Here is a 14,036-nt window from a genome sequence, read left to right on the forward strand (position 1 = left end):
CCCTAAACACCACTTTCTAGTAGGACTGTTTCTTGAATTTTGGCAACAAGTCTCTGTGGAGAGCTGGAAGAAGTGTTGAGACACTGCTCAGAAGAAAGAGAAGGGAATTTAGAAGAAATCACTCAGGGAGAGAAAGTTCACTCTTTTCACTATAAGAGTGAAAATACTGGAAAAGAGTCCTGTTAGGTTAGAAGAGTTACTTAAGGGGAGGGACTTAAACATGCACAAGAATTAAGAAAGCCTGGAAGGGCATTCCTTCTAGGGAAGAAAAAATTAAAAAGGAAGAGAGAGGCACCTTTGGAAATTGTGAAGTGAAGGAAAAATGAAGAAAGAGGTAAATTTATGTGTCTGCAAGATAAAAACAAAAAACTGAAGGTCATACTACCCCTTTCCCTACCACCCTCTCTAATATCAAGACACCCATTAACTAAGTGGCACTTTGTTATACTGACAGAAGAGGGCGCTCTTGAACTGGGAATCTTGTTCACCATCCCAAACTGTCAACCCTGTCCACAAAATGCAGATACAAGTAGTTTATCTATACAGAGCTACTAAGATAAGAAAACCAAAAATGAGAATAAAAAACTTCACTTGACAAAACTCCCTTCATTGTAAAAGTTAGTCATTCAGCATATGATCACACTGCAGTTGAGTTCAGTAGCCTCAAATCATCACCTGAGTTATGAAAATCAAATTCAGAAACTAATGACAGAATGGACATAAAATAGGAAGAAGTACAGTTAGAGGTAACTGAATTAAAATGGGGGGGAGGACAAAATCATATATCAGAAATGAAGACAGAATTATAAAGTGCTCTAGGGAGAGTGTATTTGAATGAAATTTAATAAGGAATGTTGAAGAAAAGTGGGAAAACAACCAAAAACATAAAGAAAAAGGTAAAAAAAATCAGAAAAAAGTGACTAAAATGGAAGATAGGCAAAGAAGACTGAACATACATATAACTGGAGTGTCTGGCGAAGGACAAACAGGAAGAGAATTAATGTTTAAAACTGTAATCCAAGAAGACATCCCAGAAAAAGACCCAGAGCTACATAATGAAATAGCTCACTGAGTGTATGGGAAAATTAACCAAGAATGATCAAACTCGAGTAAATATCCACATATAACTATTAGATTTTTTTTTTTTTGGCTGCACCAGGTCTTTGTTGTGGCACGTGGGATCTTTGTTGTGGCATGTGAGACCTTTAGTTGGGGCATGCAGACTTCTTAGTTGCGGCATGTGGACTCTTAGTTGCGGCTTGTGGGCTTCTTAGTTGTGGCATGTGGACTCTTAATTGCAGCATGCATGCGGGATCTTGTTCTCCGACCAGGGATCGAACCCAGGCCCCCTGCATTGGGAGCATGGAGTCTTACCCACTGGACCACCAGGGAAGTCCCACTATAAGATTTTGAAAAGAAAAATCCTCAAGACTTTGAGGCAAAAAGATCAAATAACTTACAAGGATGGGAGAATTAGAGTAGCATCAGACTTTTCAAAAGCAACAACAAAGCAAGGCAACAATAGAGAAGCACTTCCCGGAGACTCCAGGAAAGACTAAGGATTTTATATCTGGCCAAGCTGATGTTCATGTATTAAGACTAAAGAAAACCAGCTAAAACTGAGGGAATTCTGTGTTCCCAGGCTCTTCTTGAGGAAGCTACTAGAGGATGAGTTTCATCCAACCAAAAGATTACTGGACAAATTTTAGGAAAAGAATCGATGGTGCTTATTTAATTATAAGACTAAAATAAGGTTGGGAATGAGGGTAGAGAACAATGTATAAATGCTATGTTTCAGTTGCAGAAAAAATGCCACTGAAAGATGGAAGAGAAGGAAGAGTGAAAGAGTATAACAGAATAAGTATACTGATTGTTGTGACTCAACAGATATTAATAGTAGACAACCCCGTTAATAAGACATTAAATGAGGAAACAGACTAAGGGCATTAAAAAGGTATAATTACAAAGGTAACCACTAGACCAAAAATATAAATCTTTGTAAACAGCAACATAAAGCATATTACTTGAACAGTAAATATAACATGGTACACAGAATAATTACAAGAATAAAAAACATCTGAAATAGCAATAAATATGAATGGCCTAACTTATTTATTAAACTTGTTTATCTCATTTATTAAAAGAAAAGGATGTTCAATTTCCCTCATAAAGCAAGACCAACTATATGTGGTGTACAAGAGACAAAGTGATTCTGAAAAGTTAAACGTAAGGGATGGGGAAAGGTATGTCAGGAGAACAGAAACAATGCAGTGTGTGTGTGAGCCTAATATTGGGTGATGTGAAATTCAAGTATTTACTGTGACAAGGAAAGACATTTTCAGATGCTAAAAGCCATAATTCACAGTGATGATGTAAAAGATCTATGCCCTAAATGATACAACTACCATCTTTAAAAAGGAGAAACTATAGGATGTCCAAGGAGACATAGGTAGAAACAAATAATAATAGATTTAAATGCACCATAATTAGTACAAAGTATGTCAAATGGACAAAAATAAGTAAGATATAGAAGACCTCAATAACATCACAGATAGATATTAAAGATCTGTTTCAGACTTTACAGCCTGGTAATAGGCAATGAATCTTATTCTCAAGTGCACATGGAACAGTCACAAAAGTTGATCACATATTTGGTCAGAAAGAAAGCATCCTAGCAGTCCATAAAGCAAAATATTACAAAAACAATGATTAAGACTAGAAATTACTAGAAATTTATAGCTACAACAATAAAAGCAGTGTCTCATTTAAAAATAAATCTTCTGTTAATTCCTGAATAAAAGGAGAAAATATAAGCCAAATGACAGAATTCTAAGAGAATAAAGATAATGAAAACACTACATATCAAAATCTATGGAATACTATCTATGAGAGGAGGAAAATGTATAGCCTTAATTGCTTAGTAAAAAATGAAAGAAGGAAAAGAAACTAAATTCTCCACTCAAAAAGCTGGGGAAAAATATTCTAAAGAATAACAAGACAGGATTTAATAAGGATGAAAGCAGAAATTTTATGACTTGGGAAATAGAAAAATAGCTGTAACTAATGGAATAGAGTAACTACTAGCTAACTTTAAAAAAAGGCACAAGTAAAAAGTGGAAAGGAGAAATGATAGAGATAGAAGAAATTTAAAAATCATAAGAGGTTAGGTGAATTGGACATTTTATTTGGAAAATGCATTTTACCCAAAATTGACCCCATTAGAGGTAGAAAGCCTAAGTGGACCAAATTACATAGTAGTTATTTCACAAAAATAGCACTAGGCCCAGATAGTTTCATGTGGGAATTCTATGAAACCTTCAAAGACCAAAGAATCACAGTGCTACATAAATTATTTCAGATCATAGACAGTAAACACACACACACACACACACACACACACACACACACACACCCTTTACAAATTCTTTTTATGAAACAAGTATGACATTGATACCTGAACCTGATAAAGCTAGAACTGAAAAAGATTTCAGATTGGCATCACTTACCAATATTGATGCAACAATACCAAATAAATGTTAGCTAACAGACTCCAACACCATGTTAAAATTGTATACCATAAGCAAGTGGGATTTATTGTAGGAGTGCAAGGTTGGTTCTAGAAAATCTATAATGTACTGCATTAATAGATAGACAGGAGAAAGATTATATGGTTGTTTTCATACATGCTGAGAAAAGGCTTTAAGAAAATTCAACACCCATTTCTAATAGGAACACTCAAGAAAGTAGGAATTGATGAATACTTAACATGATAGAGTTTAATATACACTTTTCCAAAACCAAGCATCTTACTTAATATGGAAATACTTACACTAAGATCTGGGACAAGGCAAGGATGCTCTCTATCTCCACTATTATTTAACATTGTACTGGAGGTATTAGCCAATGCAGTTAGATAAAGAAGAAGATCAATTAGAGGCAAAAAGCTTTGCAAAAGTTGACCTATGCTTGTGTATGACATAATATGCTAAAAATCCTAGGGAATGCGTGATAAGACTGAAACAATAAATAGGGAACAGGATATAAAATTAACCTAGGAATAGTCTTCATATACACAAACAGTAACCAATTCTGTTGTGGTAATGTAAAAACTCCTTTTGCATAGCAATAAAGATAAAATATTTAGTAATAAACTTATGGGGCAAATTTTAAAACTTCTGAAAACCATGAAAATAGACTTGAACAGATGCAGAGACATCCCTTGTTTCTGGATATTGAGTTAATATCAGAACATCAAAAGAAAAGCTATGGCCATATCCTTTATTAAAGCATACTATAGTTATAACAGTGTAGTCCTGGCACATAAATAGATCAGTGGAATAGAATAGAAAAGCTAGAAGTTGATTCAAGTACATATAGAATTCTGGTACATATGATAAAGGTATTATGTCAAATTCCAGGGGCAAAGATTAGCTTTTTAATAAATGGTGCTAGGGAATTGCCTGGCAGTCCAGTGGTTAGGACTCTGCTCTCTCACTGCCAAGGGCCCGGGTTCAATCCCTGGTTGGGGAACTAATATCCCACAAGCCGTGCAGTGTGGCCCTGCAAAAAAAATAAATAAAAAATGGTGCTAGACAACTGGATAGCTGGTTAGGAAAATATAAAATTTTATTTGTAGTTTATACTATATACAAAAATAAACTACAAATAGATCAGAGAACTAAATATAATAAGTGAAATATTTAAAGAAGCATAGATGAATTTCTCTAACTTTAGGAGAAGGTAAAGGATTTTGAACTGTGATTTAAAATTCAGTTTCAGTTTAAAAATTGATAAATATGACTGTATAAACTTTAAAAATTCCACTCTGCATAGCAAAAAATACATGAAGTTAAAAGACAACCACGGGGACTTCCCTGGTGGCACTGTGGTTAAGAATCCACCTGCCATTGTGAGGGACATGGGTTTGATCCCTGGTCCGGGAAGATCCGACATGCCGTGGAGCAGCTAAGCCCGTGCGTCATGACTACTGAGCCTGCACTCTAGAGCCTGCGAGCCACAACTACTGAGCCTGCGTGCCACAACTGCTGAAGCCCGCGTGCCACAACTACTGAAGCCTGAGCACCTAGAGCCCGTGCTCTGCAACAAAGAGAAGCCACCACAGTGAGAAGCCCATGCACCGCAACAAAGAGTAGCCCCTGCTCGCTGCAACTAGAGAAAGCCCTCACACAGCAACAAAGACCCAGTGCAGCCATAAATGAATGAATGAATGAATGAATGACAACCAGGAATTCCCTGGTGGTCCAGTGGTTAGGACTCCATACTTGTACTGCAGGGGGCACAGGTTAAATCCCTGGTTGGGGAACTAAGATCCCGTATGTTGTTGTTTTGGGGGGGTGTGACCTCCCCCCAAAACAACAACAACAACAACAACAAAAAAGACAACCAACAAACTGGGAGAAAATATTTGCAACATATATCACAAGTAAAGGACCAATATCCCTAATATGTAAAGAGCTTTTTAAAAAATTGAAGGAATAAAGACTAAAACTGATAGAAAAGCAGGCAAAAATCATGAATAGATAGCTCACAAAAGAAGATATAAAATGGACCTTAAACATATTGGAAAGATGTTCAGCTTTACTCATAATGCTAGAAGTGCAACTTAAAATTATACTGAGTTATTTCTCCTTTGTCAGATTGGCCAGTGATTCAAAACTTGAAAATACTTTCCATGGTAAGTCTATGGGGAAGCAGACACTGTCATGCGTTGCTGGTAAGAGTTATGGTAATATCTGAGAGTTTGACCTGGCAGTCCCACTTCTAGGAATTTACCCTGAAGATACACTTCCCACTTTACACAATTATAGATGCACAAGGTTCCTAATGTTACAGTGTTATTTATAATTGCAAAGTATTCTAAACAACCTGAATGTAAGTGTCAAAATAATATACACAACACATAGGAGATTGGTTGAATAAACTTTGGTACGTCCACACAATGGAGTACTATGCAGGAGTGAAAAAGAGTGAGGAAAAGCTCTATGAACTGATATGGAGTGATTTCCAGGATAAATTGTTAAGTGAAGAAACGCAGAGTGCAAGAGAGAAACTCAGAGTGTGAGAGAGTATCTATAGTTTGTTACTTTCCATCTAAGGTGGAAGGGGAATTAAAAAGCTATAAATGTATCTACTCATTTTTGCAGTGCACACACAAAGGATAACTCAGAAAGTGATGACATTAATAACAGGGTGAGGGAGTTCCCTGGTGGTCCAGTAGTTAGGACTCAGCACTTTCACTGCTGTGGGCCCGGGTTCGATCCCTGGTCAGGGAACTAAGATCCCGAAAGCTGTGCAGCACTGCAAAAAAAAAACCCAAAACAAAAACAGGGTGAGTAGAAGGGACGGGGAGTGACACTATTAACCTATATTAATGTTTACATACTAAAAATAAAATCAAGATGGGGTGGGGGTAAACCTTTGAAATAAAAACAAATGAACCTGACTGTGTTTCAAATGAATAACTTTTGAACACAGTATTTTGACTATATACCTTTAGTCTAATGACAGAAATAGTTATAAAGAAATACTGAATATTAGGTGTTTTTTTTTTTTTTTTGCTGTCATATGGGTTAGCAATTCTGAAACCATTTCATTTACATTTGAGGATTGAATAATAAGTACGTTTTGAGGATAATGGGAGTTAGATGTCCACTGTAGGAGAAAGGAGTTATGGTATGGAAAGGGGGATACGAGAATGAACCCTGTAGTTGAATTGGAAGTTGGAATTGGAGTTATCAGTATGAACTCCTGGTTTTCATATTACTTATAGAAATAAGTGTGTGTGTGTGTGTGTGTGTATGTATGTATGTATATGTGTATGTATATGTAGATCTCCTAGCTCTGTGCTCTGGGCTAGCTTCTTAGAAGCAGCCATTTATTCTACCCCCGACCCTTGGGACCTGGTTCCCTTGGAGAAATGGCTGATTCTAGGGCTAGGGGCAGGAAAAAAATACAAGATGAACCTGAAAGTAAGGTAATTCCAGAATGTAATAAGGTAATGCTCAAAGAATGATGGAGAATCATCAAAAGGGCATAGGATCCACCTTGAATGAGCTCTCACTGTCAAATATGGGACAATTTGAACATAAAATAAATAATGGTGGTAAAGATTATAATCCACATAATAAAACAAAAATCTATACCTTCATACTGTGGATTTCTCATAAGTAAATGGGAAAGGCAAAGACATTTTTGACAGAATACCAAGTAATAAATGGAGAAGGAAAAATGGAGTTAGAAAAATTGTTTGGCAATTATCATGGCAGTAATTGGGTTAATAAGCAAGGATCATCCATGAATGCTAACTAAACCTACTAGGTAAAAGCTTGATGAAGCATAGGATTTTTACATAATTTCAGAATATTTCCCCACAAAATACTTATTAATTACAAGTGGAAAAATAGTAACTTTACAGGGGAGAAACCTGACATATATCACCGCCATTAATGGACAAATTGACATCATGTGCCTTTTGATGTGATGCACTTGAGAGGGTCACTTCTGTGATATTCTGCCAAAAACGCTTTACCTGAAATTAAACATGAACAAACATGAAACCCAAATAACCAAGTAACTGATCTGTAGTCTTCAAAGATGTTATGAACATGAAAGACAAAGATTGAGGGGAAAGAATCAAGGCAGGCTAAAGAGACCACATGACCACTCAGAGTACCAGGTGATCTTGGGTCAGGTTCTAGAACCAGATTTTTGTTGCTATAAGGGATGTTATTGGAATAACTGGCGAAATTTGAATAAGGTTTTATAATAGATAATAATATATTAATGTTAATTTCCTGATTTTGATAATATCACTGAAGTTATATAAGAGAATGTCCTGTTCTTAGGAGATAGACAGATAGGTACTTAGAGGTAAAGAGGTGTCGTGTCTGTAACTTATTCTCAAACAGTTGAGGAAAAAAGTCGTGTATATGGACATATGTATAGTTAGAGAATATATATACAGACACATACTTAAGAGACAGAGAGAAAAGCAGGGTAGGCAGGTTGGGAGAGGGAACTATGAAGCTTACATGGTAAAACGTTAATAAATGGGGAATCTGGGTGAAGGATATTTAAATTTTTTTGTATTATTCTGGAAATTTTTATGGAAGTTTGAAATGATTTCAAAGTAAGGTAAAAAAAAAAGTGTATTAAATATGCCAAGTTCAAATAGAACCTTTAAAAAAGACTGTACTGGTTTATCCTCTTCCAGTTGTGTACGAGATTGTTTTCCCTTCCAGCAGGGAGGAGGTACTGCCTCTGCCCGTTGTCCTGCTTCCTGGTAGAACCTGTGGTAGGGAGCAGCTATCCGGCCTGTAATTCTGTAAATGTCTGTCATTCTATAATGGAGTTGGATATTGTTTATCATTTTGAGCTCAGGAGTAAATTTATCCCTGCAGGTTGTTGATGAGCGAGAATTTTTTGAGATCATGCCCAGTTATGCCAAGAACATCATTGTTGGTTTTGCAAGAATGAATGGGAGGACTGTTGGAATTGTTGGCAACCAACCTAAAGTGGCTTCAGGTAGGAGGGAGATGCTCTCATAGACCTTGGGGGGTGGTTGGGAGCCAGGGCTGCCTGGGCCCAAGGTGCCCATCTTCTGCCTTTTCCTCAGACACGGCCTTCTGTGGCCAGAGAAAAACACTCAAATATCAATAGCTGAAGTTGTGAAAGCTCCTTTGTCTCTTAATTTCTCAAAATTAACATAAGCATCTGAAAATGCTTCTTTCATGCTTCTCTAATTTTTTAAGGATTTATAGATAACTTTCCTCCTCGACTTTTAAGGTCTTTACTTTTTCAGAGCCTGCTTTCTGTCCCCCTAATTACATTATGACTGACCCACTAAACTATGAGCCCCCTGAGGCCAGGGGTGTTAGTGTCTTATTCACAGTTTTCTCTCTAGTGCCTTTGATGGTGCCAGGAGAACAGTTGGTCCATGACAAGTTATATACTCTTTTTAAAAAATTAATTAATTAATTAATTTGGCTGCGTTGGGTCTTCGTTGCTGCACACAGGCTTTCTCTAGCTGCAGCGAGCAGGGGCTGCTCTTTGTTGTGGTGCGTGGGCTTCTCATTTTGGTGGCTTCTCTTGTTGTGGAGCACGGGCTCTAGGCATGCAGGCTTCAGTAGTTGTGGCATGCGGGCTCAGTAGTTGTGGCGCACGGGCTTAGTTGCTCCGTGGCATGTGGGATCTTCCCGGACCAGGGCTTGAACCTGTGTCCCCTGCATTGGCAGGCAGATTCTTAACCACTGCGCCACCAGGGAAGTCCCCGATCCATGACAAGTTAACAGCATCTTGCTGTGTCTGTACCCCGCAGATTTCTGGTGAGATGGTCAGACTTGAGTCACAGCCAGGGTGTGGGGACTCTTCCATGGTTGTGCTCTGAGTGGGGTTGGGGACTCTGGATACTGCTTCCCTCCTTACTATTTTCCTTCTTAGGTTTCCTTTGAATCCCTATGTGGACACATACACCCTCCCTTTTTGACCTAGCCTCATCTTTTATTTCTTCTGTGGCAGTTTCTCCTTGTCTTTAGAAAAAGGTTTGTAAAAATGTTTTTTATTGTGGTAAAATATATATAACATAAAATTTGCCAATTTAACCTTTTTTTTTTGTTACTAAGCTATGGTTGATTTGCAATATAGTGTTAGTTTCAGGTGTACAGCAAAGTGATTCAGCCATATGTGTATATATATAAATTCTTCAGATTCTTTTCCATTATAGGTTATTACAAGATATTGAATATAGTTCCCTGTGCTATACAGTAAATCCTTATTGTTTATTTTATATATAGTGGTGTGTATCTGTTATTCCCATACTCCTCTAATTTATCCCTCACCCCCTCCCCTTTCCTCTTTGGTAACCATAAGTTTGTTTTTTATGTCTGTGAATCTGTTTTTGTTTTGTAAATAAGTTCATTTGTATTATTTTTTAGATTCCACATATAAGTGATAACATATAATATTAGTCTTTCTCTGTCTGACTTACTTCACTCAGTATGATAATCTCTAGGTCCATCCATGTTGCTTCAGATGGCAATATTTCACTCTTTTTTATGGGTGAGTAATATTCCATTGTATGTATATGTGTGTATATATATATATATATATATATATATATATATACACACACACCATATCTTCTTTATCCATTCATCTGTCGATGGACACTTAGGTTGCTTCCATATCTTGGCTATTGTAAATAGTGCTGTTACGAACATTGGTGTGCATGTATCTTTTCGAATTAGAGTTTTTGTCTTTTCTGTATATATACCCAGGAGTGGGGTTGCTGGATCATATGGTAGCTGTATTTTTAGTTTTCTTAGGAACCTCCATAGTGTTTTCCACAGTGGCTGCACCAACTTACATTCCCACCAACAGTGCAAGAGGGTTCCCTTTTCTCCACACCCTCTTCAGCATTTATTATTTGTAGACTTTTTGATGATGGCCATTCTGACTGGTGTGAAATGATGCCTCATTGTAGTTTTGATTTGCATTTCTCTAATAATTAGTGATGTTGAGCATCTTTTCATGTGCCTGTTGGCCATCTGTATGTCTTCTTTGGAGAAATGTCTATTTAGGTCTTCTGCCCATTTTTTGATTGGGTTGTTTGTTGTTTTGATATTATTTTAACCATTTTTAAGGGTACAGTGCAGTGGCATCAATTACATTCACAATGTGTGAGCCCATTACCACTAACTTTCCCCCCAAAATTTCAAATCATCCCAAATAGACACTTCATTTCCATCCTACCTCCCACCCTTGGTAATCTTAATCTACTCTCTGTGAATTTACCTATTCTAGATATGCCATATAAGTGGAATCATACAATATTTGTTCCTTTGTGTCTGGCTTGTTTTACTTAGCATAATGTTTTCAAGGTTCATTCATATTGTAGCATGTATCAGAACTTCATTTTAACTTTTCATATCTATATAATATTCCATTGCATGTGTATAACTGCATTTTGTTTAATCATTTATCTGTTGATGGACACTTGGGTTGTTTCCACCTTTTTGCTATTGTGAATAATGTCACAGTGAACATTGGTGTACAAGTATTTGTTTGAAACCCTGTTTTCAGTTCTTTTGGGTATATACCTAGTTGTGGAATTACTGAGTAATATGGTAATTTTAGGATTACTTTTTTGGGGAAACATCACACTGTTTTCCACAGTGGCTGCACTGTTTTACATTCTCATTAGCAATGGACAGGGTTCCAATTTCTTCATACTTGTCAACACTTGTTAGTTTCTGGTATATTTTGATAATAGCCAGTCCTAATGGGTGTGATGTATTATCCCATTGTGGTTTTCATTTATATTTCCCTAATGATTAGGGATGTTGAGCATCTTTTCTTAGGCTGATTGGCTATTTGCATATCTTTGGAGAAATGTCTATTCAAGTCCTTTGCCCATTTTTAATTACTTAGAGTTTTGTTGTTGTTGTTGAGTTACAAGCATTCTTTGTATATTCTGGATATTAAACCCTTATCAGATAAATGATTTGCAAATATTTTCTTCCATTCTGTAGGTTGTCTTTACACTTTCTAGATAATGTCATTTGATATACAAAAGTTATAAAATTTGATGAAGTCTAATTCTCTTTCTCTCTCTCTTTGTTTTTGGTTGCTTGTGCTTTTGGAGTCATATTATAAGAACTTATTTGCAAATCCAATGTCATAGAGCTTTTCCCCTATGTCTTCTTTTAGGAGTTTTATGCTTTTAGCTTTCACATTTAGGTTTGATCAGTTTTGAGTTATTTTTACATATAGTGTAAGTTAGGGGTTCAGCTTCATTCTTCTTTTTTTTTAATAGATCTTTATTGGAGTATAATTGCTTCATGATATTGTGTTAGTTTCTGTTGTACACCAAAGTGAATCAGCCATATGCATACGTATGTCCCCATATGCCCTACCTCTTGAGCATCCCTCCCACCCTCCCTATCCCACCCCTCTAGGTCATCGCAAAGCACTGAGCTGATCTCCCTGTGCTATGCTGATGCTTCCCACTAGCTAATAATTTTACATTTGGTAGTGTATATATGTTGATGCTACTCTCACTTCACCCCAGCTTCCCCCTCCCACCCTGTGTCTTCAAGTCCATTCTCTATGTCTATATCTTTATTCCTGCCCTGCAATTAGGTTCATCAGTACCATTTTTTTTTAATATTCCATATATATGCATTAGCATTTGTGGTGAGCTTCATTCTTTTGCACGCAGAAATTCAGTTATCCCAGCACCATTTGTTGAGTAGACTATTCTTTCCCTATTGAATGGACTTGGCATTTTTGTTAGACGTCAGTGGGCTGTAGATGTATGAGTTTATTTCTGGGGTCTCAATACTATTCCTTTGGTCTGCAAGTCTATCCATGTTCTAGTATCACACTGTTTTGATTACGGTAGGTTTGTAGTAAGTTTTAATATTGGGAAGTGTGAGTCTTCTCATGTTCTTCCTTTTCAGATTATTTTGGCTTTTTGGGGCCCCTTGCAATTCCATATGAATTTGACTATTGGCCTTTCCATTTCTGCAAAAAGGTTGTTGGAATTTTGGTAGCAATTGCATTGAATCTGCTGATCACTTTATGAAGTATTGACATTTTAACAATGTAAAGTTTTCTAACTCATGAACACAGGATGTCTTTCCATTTATTATTTATTTATTTATTTATTTTAAATTTTTGGCTGTGTTGGGTCTTCATTGCTAGGCTCGGGCTTTCTCTAGTTGTGATGGGCAGGGGCTACTCTTTGTTGTGGTGTGTGGTCTTCTTATTGCAGTGGCTTCTCTTGTTGCTGAGCACGGGCTGTAGGTGCACGGGCTTCAGTAGTTGCAGCACGTGGGCTCAGTAGTTACGACATGCAGGTCCCAGAGTGTGCAGGCTTCAATAGTTGTGGTGCGTGGGCTGAGTAGTTGTGGCTTGCAGGCTTTAGAGCACAGACTCAGCAGTCGTGGTGCACAGGCTTAGTTGCTCCGTGGCATGTGGAATCTTCCCAGCCCAGGGATCAAACTCACGGCCCCTGCATTGTTAGGCGGATTCTTAACCACTGTGCCAAAAGGGAAGTCCCCTTTCCATTTATTTTGGTCTTCTTTTATTTCTTCAGCAGTGTTTTGTAGTTTTTACTGCACAGGTCTTTAACATCTTGGTTAAATTTACTCTTGTTTTATTCTTTTAGTTGCTATTGTAAATGGAATTCCTTTCTCAATTTATTTTTTGGATTGTTCATTATCGGTATATAGAAAGACAACTATGCAACTGCGTTTTGTTTGCTGATCTTGTAACCTGCAACTTTGCTGAATTTATTAGCTTTAGTAGCTTTCTTGTAGATTCTCTGGAATTTTCTACATATAAGATCATACTTAATGCATATAAAGATAGTTTTACTTCTTCTCCAATTTAGATGCCTTTTATTATTATTTTTTCTTGTCTAATTGCTCTGGCTGGAACTTCCAGCACAGTGTTGAATAGCAATGGTGCCAGTGGGCATCCTTGTCTTTTTCCTGATCTTAGGGAGAGAACTTTGTGTTTCACTATAGAATATGATGTTAGCTGTGGGTTTTTCATATATGGTCTACATCGTGTTGGGGAAATTTCCTTCTATTTGTAGTTTTCTGAGTGTTTTATCACGAAAGGTGATAGATTTTGCCAAATGGCTTTTCTATGTTGGTTGAGTTGATCATGTAGCTTTTGTCCTTTGTTCTATTAATGTGGTGTATTATACTGATTGATTTTTTTGTATATTGAACCACTTTTGCATTCCTGGGATATATCCCATTTGGTCATAGTGTCTAATCTTTTTTTTTTTTTTAAATAAACTTTATTTTTTAGAGCTTCTTTTAGGTTCACAGTAAAATTGAGTGGAAACAACAGAGCATTCCCATATATACTCTGTTTTCACACATATACAGCCTACCCCACTATCAGTATTCTGAACCAGAGCAGTATGTCTGTCACAATTATGGAATGTACATTGATACATCATTACAAGTCCATGGTTTACTGTAGGGTTGACTCTTGGCGTT

At 36.9% G+C, this 14,036-nt stretch overlaps 1 protein-coding gene across 2 annotated transcripts in view; it reads left to right on the forward strand.

Annotated features, from left to right (window-relative positions):
• Positions 1-14,036, forward strand: part of PCCB (propionyl-CoA carboxylase subunit beta) — an 85,585-nt gene that overhangs the window by 54,416 nt on the left and 17,133 nt on the right. For both annotated transcript variants that reach the window (XM_007170359.3, XM_057545019.1), the window contains one exon: positions 8,421-8,544. In XM_007170359.3, the coding sequence (XP_007170421.1) occupies positions 8,421-8,544 (124 nt within the window). The remainder of the gene's footprint in view (positions 1-8,420; positions 8,545-14,036) is intronic.

The sequence above is a fragment of the Balaenoptera acutorostrata genome, chromosome 4 (assembly GCF_949987535.1).
Source record: "Balaenoptera acutorostrata chromosome 4, mBalAcu1.1, whole genome shotgun sequence".
NCBI classification, from domain to species: Eukaryota; Metazoa; Chordata; class Mammalia; order Artiodactyla; family Balaenopteridae; genus Balaenoptera; species Balaenoptera acutorostrata.